The sequence below is a fragment of the Gymnogyps californianus genome, chromosome 9, assembly GCF_018139145.2.
Source record: "Gymnogyps californianus isolate 813 chromosome 9, ASM1813914v2, whole genome shotgun sequence".
NCBI classification, from domain to species: Eukaryota; Metazoa; Chordata; class Aves; order Accipitriformes; family Cathartidae; genus Gymnogyps; species Gymnogyps californianus.
The window spans coordinates 18743584-18763719 of NC_059479.1; the positions used below are offsets into that span (position 1 = coordinate 18743584).

General features: G+C 38.5%; 1 protein-coding gene across 1 annotated transcript in view; it reads right to left on the bottom strand.

Annotated features, from left to right (window-relative positions):
- The window catches only part of TENM1 (teneurin transmembrane protein 1), an 840514-nt gene that overhangs the window by 116732 nt on the left and 703646 nt on the right, over nucleotides 1-20136 (bottom strand). The window contains exons 10-14 of the mRNA XM_050901608.1: nucleotides 17754-17953; nucleotides 16087-16297; nucleotides 12542-12643; nucleotides 11274-11468; nucleotides 7691-7891 (exon numbers count right to left, since the gene is read on the bottom strand). Coding sequence (XP_050757565.1) covers nucleotides 7691-7891; nucleotides 11274-11468; nucleotides 12542-12643; nucleotides 16087-16297; nucleotides 17754-17953 — 909 coding nt within the window. The remainder of the gene's footprint in view (nucleotides 1-7690; nucleotides 7892-11273; nucleotides 11469-12541; nucleotides 12644-16086; nucleotides 16298-17753; nucleotides 17954-20136) is intronic.

Sequence of the window (20136 nt, forward strand, 5' to 3'; positions counted from 1 at the left end):
TTGTCTAAAATAGGGAGCAGAGTAGAAGTACCAACATGGAATAGAGCAGTCTATAGAAAATGCATGACAGATTACATCACGTATTGAGGAAATTTCAAGGCTATTTTCACTACTGCTAGTTGTTTGTAGTGAATAGCCTTGTCCTTGGCAAATGAGGATGACTGACATCCATAATTTGCAATTTCCTAAACCTGAAGAGTTTTCTGATTGCAATGAAATGGTTTTACCTAATTATTTTTTCAAGTTGCAGTTTTTGATGTTTAATTTTGAAACCAATTTGAGATGTCTTGAACTATATTAATATACTGTATTATTCCTTCATTTCTCTTTGAAGCACTTTACTTTAAAAAATGCATACTTCTAATGATTTTTAAATTACTCTACTCTGCACATATCAATTTACAACAATTACAACATTTTGCATTTTTCAAAGCACTTCAATTTTAAAGAGGTTTTATGCTTCGCAAGATACTGAAGGAAGAGGCTGATGATCCATTTTTACCCTTTGTAAAATTACCACCAATCTTGCTAGAGAGCTTAACCAAAAATAGATATGCTAAATATATACCATCTCCATATAATCATTTTAGGATGAATGTTTTTGTAACTAAGAACTGCCAGTATTCTTTTCCCAATCATAATTAGGTTGCTTCAGTGGTATAAATGGATTCAGTGGAATTATGACAAATGTCCTGGAGTAAGGAGGATGGAAACTGGCCTACTTTGGCTGAATAGAGTCTAGAGAAACGAATACAGGACAGGATGTCAGAGGCATCAGCTCTGTAACAGATTTCATTACTTTTCAGTCTATAATATTTTAGGCATAGTGCTGCAATTAATTAGCAAGTCGGGACTGGATCCTCACCTGAAACACACTGGGATTGCACTGGTGGCATCACTGCAGTTACACTAATTTATGCTAGCTAAGGCTCTGCCCCACTGAACAACACTGTCACCCATTTTCTCTTGATATTTCACTCCCTTAATCTCAAGGCTCCATGTTAAAGGTGTCAATCTGAGAACAGAAGACGAGTTTTTTTGTTCAGTTTGTTGATGCTGCACCTTCAATTAGCCAGAGCTTCCCTTCTACCTGACACGAGTAGTCAGTACTCACAAGGTTGATTTTGTCTTTCTGAAAAGCACTGCCTATATGCCTCAAAGGGAGATGACTCATTAACATCAAGGGATTTTGGATGACAGCCTATAAATAAAGCAACAAAGATCCACAGACATTAAGTAGAAAGTTGACTATACTGAAGTACTGGTGACATTAAAATAGTGTACTATCAGTCTTCCATCCTACTGTATTATTTTGTAATGTATGCAGTAAATCACCCCCATATTGCACAGGTCAACTGAGCCATATGTTGAAGGTCTGAATAACAACGGATTTTCACATACAATCATAACTGGATTCAGTATGGTGTAAAGATGCTGAGACTCTGAAATATTCCAGGGATGACCTTTTCCAGCACAGGCAGTTTTCGCAAAAAATACTTTACAATCAGTCTCACTTGGAACAAAGTATGAAATTCCTAATCTCTATGCACATCTTTTAGAGAAGGAGGAGGAGGAGACTAAATGAGAAATGGAACCCAGTCTCTTGTGCATCTCTCTTGGGCACGTCCACTGTCAGATGGCTAAATTGGTAACGGCCAAATGTCTTTGGGCGTTTTTGTGCAACTTGCCAAAGGATGACTGAAATAGGAAAAAAATAAAACTAAATGAGCAAAGTGATAAACAAGATAGCAAGGAATTACTTCAAACACAGAATACTCACATTTATATTGTGAGTATTTTCATGGGTTTTTGATTTTTGGTGCTTTACATCAGAGAAGCATTTGTTTTTTCCACAGACTAATGATTAGAGAGATAAAATCACATGGGTTTTTTGACAGCATGAGCTAAAGCCATTACAACGTTTGAAGACAACCTATTTGCTGTATGGTAGGTGTGACTGTTGGGGTCAATGTCTTGGACAATGTGGAACTGTAACAGTGCTGTTGCTGTTTCTTTTTGTCTTGGAAACACTTTGGGAATCAACATGGTGGAAAGACAGCTCTCCTCGGAGATGTCTGTGGACCTCTGCCTGAGATCAGCTTAGCTTGGCCCTAACAGCTGTGGCTCCCTTTTAGGCAAAAGCAGACACAAGTCTCCTCATTCCTTGTACAGTCCAAAGTGAAGACTGCAGAAAGTGGGATGGATGACTGTTCAAGGGACAGCTGACTAAAACAACTTAAAGAAATAAAGTTACTGTAGAAGACGACACTGGATCTCTGTGTATATTTCAACGTAGATTACACCACAGGTAAAGGCAGCAAGCAATGTCTGCTCAGGCCAGCAGGAATGAAAGATTTGATTACATTACTCGAATAATGACTGCAGCACTGATCCTTGCAACTGGAATTATAACAGCTATGTCCAAGGTACAGCATTTGGAAGAACTCAGCTGGAAGAACTCAGCTGGAATAACTCTATGCTGCTTCTCCACAAATTTCTGACATTGGTATAATTTTGAAGCAGTGGAAGCCATAGCTTGTTTTTGACCATCAGTGTTCAAGTCAGTTGGCAAATTGGCAAAACAGGCTAATCCATCTTCCTCATGGTCAATACACGTCAGTGTATAAGCATATAGAACAATTAAAGCACTTTGATCTTGTCCATATAGTAAACCAAATCTTAGGTACAGATAGAAGGTAGGTGACTCTTTTTTCTCCTGATGTCACATATGGCTGTGGAAAGGATACCTATCAACGGTGTTTTGATTGGTGTAGCTAAAGATCTGTCAATATTTTCAGAGTGAAATTCAGCTGATGCTGCCTAAAGAAGGCAAAAGAATCAGAAGCATATTATCTTTCTGTCTGAATGTTAGCTGATAGGAAAAGCCTTTACAAACAGGCGCAATAAGTAGCAAGGCAAAGCCTGAATGAAAACCATGTCATCTTTGGGATAGGCAAATTGAAATCTGAGCTAACAAAAGAAAATGGCTTTTCATGGAAGTTCAATATTGTAGGGTAGAAAGAGGCCAAATATGTCTGTAACACATATCCAGCTAAGAATATTGAAAGGATGGATCTTAACAGAGCTGAATAAAAAGCTAACATAGGTTGTGTCCTACAAGTACTGTAGGATTAGCAATACTAAATGTCTGAACAACTTTCAAGCCATACCGAGATGCTCTTACTGAGAACCAATTCAAACACGATGAAAACATATCCTGACAGCTGTTTTGGAGTTCTGTAAGAAGATTTTCTGGACCTCAAGGGATGGCAACTGGCCATCAAGAACTTTGGATCTAGAAGGAGTATCTGGAGGTGGTGCAGTGAGATCGGTTCTTGGCAGTCCACAGGTCAGAGCAGAGACTACGCTGGACATCTGTGTTGATCTGTTAAGTTGACTAGCCAAAACTGGGTTGGACCGTGTGAAACTAACAGTGTTGTGGCTCTGTTTCTTTTGGTCTTGGAAATACTTTGGAAATCAAAGCAGTGCAAAGCAAGTGAGCAGGTCTATGCTACACTGGAGAAGGATGCTGACCTCAGGCCTCTGATGATAACAATAAGATCTTGAAGCACTTCAGAATTACCACTCTTTTGGCTAGAAGCTGGTGTAATGCCCACATCAGGAGAGGATGTCCATGATTTTGGCAGCAAGCATCTGCTCTCCCCAGCCCACAGCTGTTAACAGTATGCTTTGTAGCAATGCTACAAAGGTGCCCGATTGCCAACTAATCCTCGTACATAAAAGATGCTCGAGCTGACAGGTCATGCAGGACAGTTTAACTAGAGCAGTAAGTCAGACGGACTCTGGACTGGTTATATGGTAGTTCATTCAGTGCCACACAGCTTTTCTCCACAGCCATAGTTTAAGAAACATCTCTAACACTGGAGCTATTTTTCGATAGAAGAGTAATCCTCAACTCTGAACACAAACTAGGGCTGCCCTAGTTATACCAGCCTTTGTAGTACAGATGTTGTCTGTTGAATTATTCTATTCTATTGAATAAATTAATTCCTTAAGAACATATGTAAGGCCTAAAGAAAAAGGAAGAGCTCTTCAGAAGAAGCATTGCAAAAGTTCAATGGACAATCTGAGACATTTAGCTGCTGAGCCAAAAAAGGGGATAATGCCAGAATTCATACTCCTATATGGAAGCCTCCAAGATGGACTCTGCAATACTTAGATGGATCACAGCTACGGCCTCCTCATTTTGACAGTCCCTTTAGAAACAATGCCCCATGCAAGGGAAGACTAGAAATAAATCCAATTCACTCCATTACTCTGTGCTTTTGTGCATGTGCTCCCTCAAATACTTATATATAACTATATACACATTTCACCTTTTTTAAACTAGCCACTTCTTACCAACCAATTAATTCAATCACGTCACAGTTCCGTGTTTGTTGTGTCCAAACACTCTCAAGATGCAATTTCATGTACAATCGGATCTGAACAGTCTGCTAGATTAGAAAAAGGCATTGTCTTTAGTACAGCAACTGTGCAGAAGAGCAAGTATATACAAGAGCAAGTAACTGCTTGAATGATCAGGCCATGCATCCTTAGCAAAATGGTATTTCTTTAAGTGTGAAAAACGAAACCTGTTTCATAAGAAACACAGGAAAGATGAGTTAGTTAACGTGTAGGTATCTTCTTGTGTTTTTCTTTGACCTTTGAATATTTAAGCTTGGAATTTCAGTGTTCCCTTGATGTAATTTTTTTATGAAGCAATAGGAAAAGAAAAATGAATACTTTATGTGGTCAGTCATACTTCCCAAAAGGCCTACCCAAAACCCAAAATATACATAAATTTTTTTCTGGCATTATTCTTCTTGTGGAGGTGGAGACAGAGCCAGGGAGAGAGAGAAAGAGAAAGAGAAACGGGTGGTGGTGGAGAGAGAGAGGTGTGTGTATGTAGCATTATGAGAAGCAAATGGATTTAAAATATTGGCTCTTTTTATAAACATTAAGGACAAAAAACATAATGAATTTGACAAGGAATCTGACAGTCTTTCTCCTCACAGAAAGAAACACGATTGTAAGACTTTTCACCTATTCAAACTGGGAGTAGAAGGTGCACTTTTTAGCAGAGAGGGTCAGGCATAATTGAAACAATTTACCTAAGGACACAGTAGACTATCCTTCATTTTCAGTCTTTGTGAGAAGGTTGAATTTCTAAAAACTAAACAGAAATTATGAGTGTCATGCAGAAATTGAAAGATGATTTTTTTTTGGTACATGTCCTACAGAAAATCAAACAGCATGAACACCATGGTCTTTTCCAGCCTCCAAAATCCACGAATGATTCCAGATCTCAGGCTGGGGCTCCAAACAGTGGCAATCCTTCAGGATATGCAGGGGTCACACAGTCACCCTTCATCTCTGTTCCTCCATGTCCACACTGATTTCTGTCTTTCCCCAGTCTGCTGCTTGTAAAATGGAATTTCTTATTGTTTGAAGAGCTAGAGATGGGCAGGTAGGTATCATGGCTCATCCCTCTTCAGGTGGGCCACAGTGTATCCGGGATAATGTACTCAAAAACATTCTGGCACCTTTGCTATTCCTCCTTTTTAAAGTACAGCAAGATAGATTCATTTCTATTTAGCAAAAACATAAAACTTAAAATAATTTATCCTTTTATTTTGAAAGCATTTGGAATTTGCTGGGGAATGCAGAAATCATCAGGACAGGAGCCTATATTCTTCAAGGCGATACAGAAAGGCAAATTTTCACAGTACTGGCAATGATGTGGTAACAGAGATGGCGGGAAAGTGCAAGGGTTTGAGGCAGGCTGAGAGACTGCTCGTCTATCAGTTGCAAAGCTTTCCTTGTTGTCTGATTCCAGACGAGCAGTCTGTGGTTTACCCTTTTCATCCTCTTCATTGTACAGAACCTCATGATTTTTTCCATTCACACATGGCAGTTCGTTTATTCTGACCTTGTTGACTTACTCATCTGATGTCTCCCTCCCTCACTAAAACCAAGCTTTACTTCCAGCATGCACAGCAATCAGTGATCCTAGGAAGAAAGTCTCAAGCACAAATGAACATCTATACTTCAGTCTAACACTCATTGCATTGCCACAACAATCCTGAATCTAGTTTAACACCTATGAAGAAAGATATATTTGAAAGGAGAAATCTGAAGTATCTAGCTATGAAGAGAGATGTCTGTTGGTGGTTGTAAAAGCATCCTTTGATAACTCAGAAGACAGTAGGGATGAAGAGAGGTATTTTCCCTACTGGTTGATGGAGGTAAGGAAAAAAGTTACCTCGCCTCTAAAAATTAATCAGAACAGCTTTGGAGGTGAGACAAACATGAAAACTATGGATCCTAGCACACAAGATAAAAGCCTCTTCACTGCAGTTATTTATTAGCTCTTTGTTCCCTTACTTAATATCTAATTGCCTCATGCAGCTGACACAACAGACCTACTGGAGATTAAAATCCCTTTTTGAGCTACAATAAGGCTGTATTAGAACAGAATTAGTTTGCATATTTTGTGAGTAAAAAATTAGTACATAGCTAGCACCTTTCCTAATTATTTGCTTCATTAATGGAAGTACTACTATTTTACTGACCTTCAGGGAATATTTTTAACACATGATAAAACACATGATAAAAATGCAAGCAACTGGGCTTTTGCTGAAAGCCAATAAAAAGTCAATTCTTATCAAATCAGGTACCACATCCGACAGTGTCAGACTGAAATTACATGCATTAATTTTGGAGTGTAGAAAGAGTGCAGGGTCTTTGTAACAGACACTGAAAATTATTAGCAGGTCAATATTTTGTTGCTTAAAAAGTTATCATAGTGGGGGACATTTCATAAGTCCAACTTAAAGATCATAACCATACACTTTAAAGATCTGAATGGAAATTTATACTGTTCCAAGTGTTCTTTTGAATGATGATTTCTAAGAAAAACTGGTGACCTGGACCACTGGTTGTATTCCACAGTATTCAGCAAATCTATTGCATCTATTCTGTACTGGGATGTGCTACTTATCATCTGAGATTCTGGTTTTGTGAGCTTTATAGGGGAAAAAAATAGTAGTACGTACATTGGTAATGACATGCTCCATTACAGAGTAAAATGTCCAGAGTGCATTCATTTCAAGAAAATGAAACGTAAATGTACAAAGCACATAGGAAATCCATTTCAACTCTTAATCAAATTCAGTGGCATCAAACCTTGATGGTCCTCTAAGAAAGAAAAGAGTTTTTATCCCAGCATGAGAGAATGGATGGTCATTTTTGTTTAAAGATTTTTTGACGGAGCCTTCTTACTCATCAGTCACTGCATTTAGACCGTTACTTTTTTTATATCCTCCCAGTCTCTCTCAGAGTTGTGGCTTCCCTCATTGCATGAGCCTGATAAGTGTTCAGCATCTCAGGCGAGAGTCATGCTTAACTCCAGTCCATGCCAGGAGGCACTTGCACTCTTGCAGGACTTCTGTTCTCACTGTCACGCCATCAGGCAGTCAACATTCTTGTCACAGAGAAAAAGCCTTTCTATCCTCGTCAACAGAAAGGCAGTTGCTGACAAGCCCATTAAATGCCATGCCACAGCACCCCTGGTTCATCCCTATCTTGTTTTTTAAATTCATACTAGCACAGTAATAGTAACTACTTCCTTTCATGACTCAAACAGAAAGCGTAGGCATTATTGAAAAAAATAAAACCTCCAGCATACCTGTTGAACAGTCTGAACCCGTCCACTGGGGTTCGCAGCTGCAGAGTCCCGTGTCCAGGAGGAAAGTCCCGTGCCCCGAGCACTGCTCCTGGCACACGGGAAGCGATGTCTCACAGTTCACACCGCCCCAGCCCGTGGAGCAGTGACATTCCCCTTGAACGCACACGCCATGGCCAGAGCACATCGGATCCAAGCAGTTCTCTGGAAAGCAGGGAATATACAACTGAGAGCATAAACCTTGCACTTTTACAGTGGTTTCCTAGTGAAATACAACATCAGGGATTCAGATTAATTTGGTGATTTTTCTGCAAATACCCAAACTGAAACGATGTTAACAAACACAAGGAAAAACCAGTCTATGGTAACATCTGTGCAAAAGTATAAGCCAAAAACAAGAAAAAAAGCAAGCATGTAGACTGTTAGAGATCATATGATTCTGCTTGTCAAGGATATTGTCTTATTTTTAAAACGCAGATTCCCAAGACAGATCTATTGGTCCAAGTCAGTGAAGTTTGTGCTTCAGTAGCAGGGCTGGGAAAGAAGCGGAGCAATTAATAATTACTTCGATAATTGTGCACTGTGTTTCCATTTGGGTATTTGTGCTCTGTGTTTTATTTACATCTGGGAAAAGAAAGATTTATTCTTTCATCTTCCTGTGGAAAGCTATATCTAGAGCTGAAAATTTGATACAAAAAAAGTGGCCACCCACTAACCCTGAGTAGTGAATCTCTGACTGAATGCTTGCTGTAAAAAAATCTCATACACTCATAAAAAGTATGTGCTGGGCAATTGCAGATAATGAACAGATTCATAAAAGTCATAACGTACTGATGGACAATTTGCAAACAGACAAAGAGCTAAATTTGTTCTCAATTTGGATTAAACTATTCCTAGTGAAAAACTCAGGAGCTCTGCAGAAGAATTTAAATCAGCTGGTTAGTCCCGTATAATCAGCATATTCTTTAATAAAGCCCCAGCATTTCTTTAACAAGGCACATTTTAAGCAGAACACAGCCTGCCTTCTCTGGAGGCTGCAGGAAGACTGCAGAGCTGAAGAGGATTTGTGGGGTCTGAGCATGGGAAACAATTAGCCAAAAGCCTATTCATGTTAGATCATGCTTCAGAGTAATGTTAAAGAGACACTTTGAAAGTTCTTGTATGTATTTTTCAAGTATTAGCACAAGTACTGTTTTAATAATTAAATTGTAAACTTAACAAACAGTACTGTGTGCTAGAGGAATGAAGAGGTGCTCTCTGCTTCAGTAAAGGAAGACTAAATACTTCAGACGTAGAGATTAACGGCCTCCAGTTTATAGGACCTTTTGACCTAAGAATAAAGAAGTGATGCTTTATCTTTTGAGCTGCTATGCCACCAATTCAAGATCTTATTTCAAGATTTATGTCGCACCTTTTTCAGCCTCCCAGGCCTGTGCACAGCACAATGTAATTCTGAAAGGGGGGAAATCAGTGTTTCTGCACAACGGATATCTTGCTCAGCATAGGACAAAAATACTCGGCAATTTTCTCTCATCCTGAGACAGCTCTTCATTTTGCTGATCTTTTAAAATTAATTGAGTGACTCCATAAACAGTTTAAAAAGTATCACTCACTTTAGTAATGATAACCTGACAGGACAAACTTAAAGGACTCCCATAGCAATAAATACATGTAGCTACTGGTGTTCCCTGGATAGTACATCTGTTAGTATGTCTGCTATGTTAACAATACTGCTATAATACTAAACTCGTATTTACATACAGTAACGTAATCTGAATTCCTGACAGAATTACATCCACTGCTGCACAAGTTATGTTGTACAATACCGGAAACTGAACAGTCATGTCATGCACACATTGTGCCAACAAAAACCCACTGTATTTGGTTGCACAGGTTTGTTTCATGCACCCTATTTCTACATAATTCCACCTTTTCTTAAAATTTAAATATGTCTCCTCTTACTTTAAAAATCCAATATTTTCACACTCTTGGTTTCAATAGCTGTCTGAGTACATTTATATCAATTATTTTTTTCAACTGTTTTGCTGCATCACGTTATGGCAAGAAACAAAGCAACTGACAACAGCAGTCAGCCTCTCACCAGCCACAGGCTTGTTCGGCATCACGGCCTCAGTGAGTAAATCTGTGTATTACTTGTTTTTTCCCATTTGGGTTTTCTTGTTTTTGTCCGTTTCTGAAACTACCAACAACTGAGTATGTCAGAAGTATTCTCTTGATCCTCCCTTTAAAAGCCGTACCAGGTATGTCAAATCCATCAAATCCATCCTGGACATTTTTCTGACTAGAGAATTCAAGCCACATAAAGAGCCTCCTCTGTGTGCTACTCAAAAGAATTACCTAAAATCTATATAGCAGGAAGCACAAAGTATGCTGTCACTACCTTCAGGCTAAGGGGACTAGTGGAAAAATCATCAAATCAGGGCAAGCATGAAGAAGAGTTCTGCCTTCCGAGGCTATGCACAGGGGAAGAAAGTCAAAGCTGATGAGCTATCTCAGAAATGCTAAGAGGCAAACAACAACTGCTTCTTTCTATAGATGAGGGCAGAGACATATCTGTACTACAACCAGCAAAAGTATAATTACTTGTTCTCAGAATTTCCCACTTTTTATTAGCCAAGCCTTAAAGGATGCCAGTTTAGTACCCTGAACACAGGCTCACGGTAAAAATGACATATGACAACAGAATTACACAATATGCTCTGGTAAACTGAAACTGCTGCTCTCTTGGCTTTATATTGTCAGTACGTTCTTCACAGAAAAATCTAAGATGTAACAGAATGAAGAAAGGGAAAAGTTGATTACGATCTGATTACTTTGGAGAACCACCACATCATATTTTGTTTAAATGATCTTCTGACTGCCTTACCCTTAGCTTTTTGCCAAGTAAAAGGAGTCTGCACAGGCTCTCTGACAGTGTGTGCTAAGGGACTGAGGTTACTGGCAGCAAGGAGGACTGGGGACGCCAGCCACCCTTCCTGAAAAAAGTATCTTGAGCCTGAGAGAAGAAAAGTGGAGACAAACAAATCAAGATGGTCTCACAACTTTCACAAAAAAACCAGGAATCCTTGCTTGCTGGGATGTTTTCCAGGAAACTTTTGGAGGATTGACAATACACTCCTTGCTGAAAGGCAAAAACTTTCACCCAGTTCTGTTCTTGCTACTGGGATTCAATGGAGGGAGGGAACAGAAATCATCCGAGAACTAGAGTCCTCCTGGACTAAAAGAGAAACTGAGTATTTCAGAGGACTGCCGATGCTACAATTATTAGATAGTCTTATTAGATAATGTTAAATAATTGTAATCTTTTAGAATTAAAATGTGAATTTTGGAAATTATGTGATCAGCTTCCACTGACTGCCACTGAGACCTGAATGCCTTTACCTTTGATAATTTTCTACCTTACCATTACTTTCCATGAGACAGTAAAAGGTGCTTTTGAGCAAAACAGTACTGCTTCACAGTAAGATTCTCACATCTACGTGAGTTCTTAACTACCTTAAAACAGGTTTGGAGATTAAAGACAAAAATGAAACCCTCTAACTATAGAGACGGAAACTTCACAAACCTTCCTCACAAATCTCTCCTTTGTATCCAGGGACACAGATGCAGACGCCCATGATACAAGTACCATGGCCAAAGCAGGTTGGATCAATACACTGTTCTTCTGGAACATCACACTCGGGTCCTTTCCACCCATTTCGACACACACAGTGACCTTTCTCATATTCTCCATTTCCGCTGCACAGCACTGGACAGGAATCTGAAGAAGGCATATTAACCTTTTTAATGTATTTACATACCTACATAGATTAACATTTATTGCATTTATCATTCTGTAAAATTGCTTTTCCACTCCAGCCCCCCGATCCTCCATTTGATTTGAGGGTTGTGACAGGCTGAAAGCTTTGAACTAGGTAGTGCAGCAGTAATACAATGTCCTTGTCTCCTCAGTCTGCTTCACTAGTATACCTTCATTTTGACCTGAAATGGGGTATCTTAGAAGATAAAAATAATTCCCTCCCTTTGATTGGCCTCTGCAGAAGATTAGCCGTGATGCCTGCTTATGATTTTCAGTAAGATTAATATTTCTTCCCTGTGAATTGAAGCAAGATACTGCCCTTTTCTTCTTTCTTCTAAGCAGACTTAACATTACTGAAGTTTTAGCTGTTACTGATCTGCACGTAACCCAGCAATGTGGAAGCTTAGTTTTACAATCCAGTATCAATTTCTGAGCCAATCAAGCTCTTAAAAAATAAAGTCAATCCTAAATTTGAGGAGACATTGGAAAAACATGAGAACTTCCAGACATCATATGCAGCCGATGATTGATAATACCGACAGAAATATCTGAAACAGAAATAAGCTCACTTACAATCTTTCTAGCATGTTTTTTGCCCCAGTGCTGGAAAACAGTCTCTAAGCTGCTTTAGGTTTCTTTTCTACACCCTATTCAAGTTAAGACCACAGAAGCATTTGACCGACTTACGCAATTTCCTCCAAAGTGAAACTGTTTGTCACTTCTAAATAACAGAAAACATTATGCTAAGCTAACACACTCATTTAAAAATGTTTTTTATAATCACGGAGCGGATGCAAAGAGGGATGGAGGTATCTATTAACTCTGAAAGTCAGGGAGAGAGAAGTGGTTGATGCATCTTAGCTCAAGTACAGCATAAAGAAACTTGCTACATGTGTGCTTGTACTGTATCTGCCATCTGGCTGGAAAAACGAATTTAATCTCCTTCAATCACTTTGAATCTTTGCAAGCCCAGCAATCACACACCATAATCATGATCCCTGTCATGCACTGTGGGTCAGTTAATAAGAGATTACCTTTTGCACAATCAGGACCAAGGAATCCCGGGAAACAGTGGCAGTGCCCCGAGATACATTCTCCATTCCCATTGCAATTAGTAGAGCAGTCATCCAGGATTTCTGTTTATTCAGAGAGTTGTGCACAGAGAAACACACAAATTGGTTGAATTTGAAATGAATGGCATCTTCACCTCACTCTGCAGGACACATCTCAACATACAAATAGGTGCAGAAGCAGTAAAAGGCCCATTTTCATTCATAGGGAGCATAAAACAAAATTCCTGTTCAAGCAGCTTACAAATATTAGATTTTGTCTTGACAGCTTCAAGATAAGGAGTGCATCATTTATATTACACCAAAAAGCTTTTAAAGTAAGTGTTCATGTAAAATTTACCACCATTAAAAGCACTGCAAGAACCAGAGTATTTGCTGAAAAATGTCCACCTTAAACACTTTCTTTTATTGTTGAAGTAATTTGTTTGAAACCTGTTTATGGAGTAAATTGCCTTCTGTGGTGTTCATTTGAACCATGTGAATTGAATTCCTTGGAGGAGGGTAGGATTTACGCTTCTATACAATCAGATGAAAAAAAAAATAGTCTTTTGTACCGTGATGAAACCCAATGCAATAAAAAGGACTAAGAACTAGATTTGAAGAAAAAAAACCCACCTTCAATTCTGATCTTAAACTTGCCCATGTTTTATCACACAGCTTTGGATAGTAAACCACTTAACCTCACGCATCTGGCTCATATCTGTATACGGATTAGCTGTTTTTAATTTACACATGTATTTCCTACAGCAATTCAGTGGATTCACTGGTTTATATGGGTTTTATGTAAAGAACATGACGCAAATCCAAGGCTAAGATGCTCCCACGCGGAGTAGGTCACTGTCAGGCCAGCACTAGGACTGAGGGTCTCTGCAGCCCATGCAGGTACTGTGCAGGACGGGAGAGGGGCTACAGAACAGTGGGAACTGAGACTGTTTTATGGGCACATGCAGTAATAGATGTGGGGAAGCACCTCTGGTTATAGGAAGACGGGAAACACGACTTCTTTCCCACAAAATAATAACTGTTGGGGAAAAAGAAGAAAACCCAGATCCTTTTGAAGAGTATCTGTCCATGGCAAGTGATTTGGGAGGAAAAACTTTTCTCAAGAAAGGGCATACCATTGGAATATTTAATCTAATCAAATCTGATAAACTCAAACGTAACTTGTCAAAAGATGGATTATAAGCACATCTTACAACTAATATGAATAATTGAAATAAGTTTATTTTGATCTTAGTTACGGGCACTTGGACAGGTAAGGATTGGTTCCTCTTGAAAACTCCTGCTGTTATTTAAAAACGTTCCTTTCGAGCTATCAGTTTATACCAAAGAACAGGCATTTGATATGTATCTATTCATCAGATATCCATAACCTGTACACGGATGTCTGTTTCAAAGTCAAAAAGCAGCTCATTTTCAGAAGTAAGTTTTTTCACAGGTATGCAGTTCATTATTAATTTTTACATATTACTGTTCATTATCAACTCTTCTCTTGCTCTATGTGTACACTTGCCTGTCTTCTCAGTTTTCCAGAATCACATGGTAACTGATCCCTACATTGATCTGAAATGAAGAATTAACGGTTTGAAAAGTTACTTCCCCTCAATGCAATGTCCAGTTTGGGCTGGCCTTTATTCAGTCTATGAAAGTACATGAGGCATGCCAGATTTGGCATGCAAATTACCCCTCTCAAGGGAAAGCCTGATCAGAGCTTTAGCTAAAGTGTCAGCAAAATCAATTTTGTACATAACTAACATTGAGCAACTTGAAATACTACCTAACAGACGCTCACGAGGAGGGCATGACTGCTTCAGACAGCCAACAGTAGCATACAGCAGAGACGCATCCAAGCTCTTGCTCTATTCTGAGTGTTTCAGTCTGTGGTCCTGGTTGATTCCTTTGTCGGTAGAGATGTCAAATATGACTCCAGCCCAGTCTGGAGTAAGCAGTATGGCTCAAGGATTTTTTTTTTTTTTTTTTGTGGAAACCCCCAAAGAAACAACCAAGAACCATTATGCAAAGAAAAGTATGAGAAGAAGATACACAGGTTATGAAAACACAATAGCTAGCACTATTTTGAAATGCATCAGCAGTAGATTCTTGCAGCATGAACCCTCTTTTTCCTCAAAACGTCTTCTCGCAGGCATTTCTGCAATTAGGGATGAGGATTCCTGCCTGCACTGTGGCGCTCTCTGCTCCCCTCTGTAAGACCCAGTCTGTTCTGCTTATTGGCCAGAGAAGGGATGGACAACTTCTTTTTCACCAAATGTAACACGAACCAAACCACAGCATTCAACTTCATCTTTTTTTTTTTTTTTTTTTTTTTGGAGAAGGTATGCTACTTAATGAAATCTTGGTTAAACGCTCCTGTATAAACACTGGTGTCTTACAGTAGAAATAAACAAGGGGGCAGGTATTTGGATTCTGATCTGCACTGGAGTTTGGCCAGGTTTTATGCTCTTCATAGAGCATCTGCAAAGATGCTTCATAAATTGCTTGAATATTATTTTCTCATATGGCACTGAATAATGGCATTTTTTCTTGCTTGTAAACAATTCACTTTTCTGAACAGAGCAACTATGAACTTTTAAACCAAAACCACTCATTACAATTCTATCTCGATTTCTAAATTATTTTCCTGCAAGTCTTTCAAAATCTTGGTATTTGAATCATACTGCCCTGCTCTGCAAGGTGTTTACCATCAAGTAAAAATAGCATCCAATTGTTCTAAAGAGCAGATGGCATGTCCATTACTAGTAAAGACATCTTGCTAAACATACGGTAGAACAGGTTAACTAAAGGGCATAGTGGTTAAAGTCTTGCAGCAAACCGAGACTGTCATAAATCCAACACTTTACCTAAATTGAAATTCCAAACAAACCCTACGTGTGAGCACTGCTCACTAACAACACCTACAGTTGCAAACATTTGTCCACCTACATGTATTAAAAAGGCAGTAGGGATGTGATATGCCACTAGGACACTGTCTCCTGTATTTGCCTTCTGCGTTCCAAACAAAACGGTGCATTCGAGTAACTGTATAAAACAACAGCACCCATCCATCAAACAACAATCACAACTAAATCCACAAAAGCTGCCTTTTAGATTTTCTGACTAAAATACTACAAATAAGAACTTAAAGCCTGGACAATTTCTGTAGGATTTATGGTTCCCATGTAAATAGAGAGGGCAGACATAATCTTTTTTACTTTGAGGAAGATAACACCAGAAATTACTCAAGCATTCAAGCTATCGTATAAAAATCTTAACACACATGAAAACTTCACACTTAAGTTGATAACATTCATCTTTAATACACAAATGTTGCTATTTGTCTAATATTGGCATAAACATGAAGTTGCTCTACTGAGGTTAATTAAACCAAGCTGAAATAAAACATATTTAAGAGAATACTTAAAAGAAGCTGGAATCAAGGTCAATAATTTCTTTTCAAATACAGCTTTCCAATGTAATAATCAGAAAAACAATTTTATTGTAATTGTTCTCACCAATCGCTGTAGTTAGTACAAACACTTGCTCCACTTTCTTTCCATCATTGTAGAATGCCATATGCCAAGCTCCTTGATCCATATACTCGATGAAACCTGTCTCTTGCAGTGAAGTTAAGATCAGATTCCTGGGAGCTTGCTGAGGCTCCTCTGAGTTTTTCGGTTCCTGTTTAATTAACTGTTTTCCATCCATCAGTTTTACAAAATCAAACTGAAATAATAATGAGCAAAAATTAACCACCTAGCAAATTTTTATGACTCTACTCTGTATGTCTCATTCAAACAGGAATAAACAGTTGAAATCTTAAGAGGAATTGCCTGTCTGACTAAGTATTCACCAATGTGGACAGCAGTTGCATAACCTAGTCTATTTAGCTTCAGTTTCCATATAAAAAGTGTTATGGTAGGTCAGAAATCTGGCATCAAAACTTGCTGTTTGCTATGGCAGGGTAAATTCAGACTTGCTGCACTAAATATAGCAGATTTACTTCAAAAATTACATCTCTAATGGGAATAATTCCAAAATTCCCAAGCTGTAGTGTCTACGTTATGCAGTGATTCATCTCAAATGCCAAGAACAGATTAAAGAACCTATTGTTCTATACCAGATTTTTAAATATTTGTCCCTTAATATCAATATCGTATCTCAAAACCTAAATATACTTTTTATTTACATTTAATTTTATTAATGTAAATAGGTATCTATTTTTTACATGGAAGTTCTTAATGCCTAACCAAGTTGATGCTGACAACTTTAAGACCAGTTAACCTCAAAGCATCAGAGATGTAAACTTTTCTATGAATCCCTGTTCAAGAAATGTATATATTTCTCTAGATTTTTCTAGGCATTCTGATTTTCAGTGAAGTTCAACTTCAGCTCAACTGAAGACCCAGCTTCAACTGAAGTCAATGACAGCTAAAAGCACTTACTTCTAAGATCAAAACTCTAGTAAATAATTTTTGAGGTTAGACTAGATGATCTCCAGAGGCCCCTTCTAAACAATCTTTCCATGATTCCATATATAAGTTTATCACACTCTATGAAGTGTGATCCTGCTATAAGAAAGCTGAAAAATCTATTATCCATAGAAATGACAGCTTCATATACCAAATACACTAAGCCTAAAAAAAAAACCAGTTGACTGTGACCAGCAATACTACATATTCTTACTGCTTAGCTAGGTTTTCTCCTGCAAAATCCCTAGGAATAAACACTCAAAAATAATCTTCATATTAGAAACCAGAAACAGCTTTTTTTTTTTTCTTCCTATTAACTCTTTATACTGACTATGTAATCTGTTTGTTTTGATGAAGTCGTAAAAAGATTAAAGCATTTTCAAATGATCTGGTACTTCATCCCACTACCTCCGTGAAGAAGATGCTGGAGCCACACAGCAGCACAGTGTGTACCTGTCCAGCCTCCCGGACAGTCACATCACAGTGGTCACAACTGCCGACCTTTCTGGTACGACACTGTCTCTTCCTCAGAGAGAGCATGGTTTGAGGGTATAGCTAGACCTCAGTAAAAGAAAGGGATAAACAGACTGCTTTTTGTGGTTACAGCCAGTCCCCTCCTCCCTCCCTGCTTTGAAAGTGTATTGTGAACATTCGCATCCACTGCTGTTTGAAAATGTAAGTATGATAGAATTAGTATTATTTCTAATTACCTGCGTGTGAGTAGGTGGAATGTTTCTTCTGCCATAAATTCCCAGCAGAGAATCCTTCGCCAGTGAAATGTTAAATTTCAGGTACATGGGGTGATGTATAGTAATTTGAAAGCGCCAGAATAAACCAGGGGGGATCGTCTGCATAACTTGTGCTCCAATCTCAACTTCTCCTGTGTCTATGGCCCGTCCCTTCTGAAAAACTAGTTTTCCAGAAACAAACAAAAGAATCAGTTGCATATTCATGGTGGGTGAAGATAATAGGTCACGAGGTATAAAGGTGCCTTAGATATACCGGAATATATTGAAAACAACCTCTAAACAGAGGGCTTTTCACTGAAACCATTGCATTTTTTATTCAACTAGTTGAAAAATACAAACAAACTTGCATGCAATATTTACAAAAACAGGCGTCACAGAGCATTTTTGCCCTGGAAATCTTGGAATGCTTTACTGAATCTAAAAAGGTAGAAGTGCTGCTGCGTAAACCGTGGTCTTTACCTATCAGCTATGCAAACAAAACCCATTCAACTGAGAGCGCACAGAGAGAAGGCAGGGGGAGATCTTCCTCTGGCACGTATTTCAGACTACTGCCGAACGGGCATTGCATAAGCTACACAAACGGACACCAGTGAGGACAGACAATCCATCAAACTTGGTAGGTCGGAGCCCATGTCCAAAGCCTAGATTTCTCTTAATCACCATTCTTAATGATTTTATTATGGTAGTGATAATCTAGTCCTGGAGAAATAAAGAACATCTGTTTTGGCTTGGTCTTTCTGCATGAAGGCATAACAGGGGCATGAGGATAGGGACAGGCAATCTAAAGAGAAAACTGGCATCGTTTCATAATGCCTAACAATAAATTTGCAGACATCTACAGTATGTAACTTCACACATGGGTATGAGAGAGCTGAAATAGAAAGGGAAATGGAATGCATAAAGAAGACATTGCCAAACTAAATTGGAGCTGGCTTGCTTTGCTGGCTTATATCACCATCTTTGTGTATTTTAATGCCTGTCTGTGATCAGCATCGTGACGTGCTGCAAATCACAGACCCAATCCTGCTAACATCTGAGCTAATTCCATTGTAAGTTTTGCAAAACTCTCACTCGCATTTCCGTACTTTCTCTCAACTAGAAAAAAGGCAGGATAGTATGCTGCATCGCAAGAAGAGCCAAGAGAAGATGATTGAATTCAGCAGCCATACCCATTTATGTTTCATTTCATCCCAGTATCACAGTGAAGGGTAAAGAGAAGCAAGCAAAGTGACTGGAGCCTCACCTTTTACAATAATGCATATAAATATCTAATGCAACATAATGTACGTGAAATTTTATAAATTGCCGTTGGAAATGAAAACAGCAGTAGCAACGCTAGGGCCAGCTTTTCCTGAACGTATTAATAACAAAGATCCTCAGTGGGGTCTTACATAGGCTTTAACTAGCGTAGGAAGTACTTAGCATTCTTAATGAATAGAGATTCAATTTACAAGGCAGGAGCAATTCTCAGGGTACTGGATCTTCCAGCTTTACGGCTGCTTTTTGTCACCGAACCTACAGCAAGAACTAGGAGCTGACTTTTAACACCTTATCACATAAAAGCATCTATTTTTAGAGCACAGAACTTGTAATCTAATACTCTAAAAATACACCTGTTACTTACTTCATGAGTTAAACTATTTCCAAATTGCTGCTTTAACAATGTTCAAGGTGAGACTACTTCTGTCCATTTTGCTTCATGGAAAAAATCTTGAATGTTGAGTTTTGGAAAGAGAATTGAACTTCCTATGTTGGGCAATGAAAGTGGATGCCTTCCCACCCCAACCCATACAAGATCCTACTTGGCTGATGTAAATTTAAAAACCTTTTCCCCTATTGCCAGTACTCCAGAGATATTAAATCTTAATGATTCTTTGCAAGCAATTACCCTGGGTTAAGTAAAACGCTAAGGAACTTTTTGGTGATATTGACACATGGTAATTAATGTGATTCAATTACAGGACGGTAGAGCACTAAGTAAAAAGTCAAGGATACAGTATCATTTTTGAAGTTAATGGCATTATTGGTAGGTGTTCAAGGTCCCTTAAAATACAGTAACTGCTTCTTAGTTTGTTGAAGTGAGAAGGTCTGTTTCTTTGTTGAAAATAAAAAGCATTATGTCTTTAGTCAGGGAGTATTTTCACTAATTGATGTTATCAAATTATGCCGAATACCACGTTAGTGTTGCTAGGCTCAAAACAACATATCTTTGAGTTTTTCCACTTTTGGCTGAAAATACCTTTGCTTTAGTAATAATTTTGTGTAATCTTTAAAAAAACAGATGCATTTAGATTTACTTTTATCCCATTACACCGGAAAGAAGTGCATGCTGCTGTTCGCAATG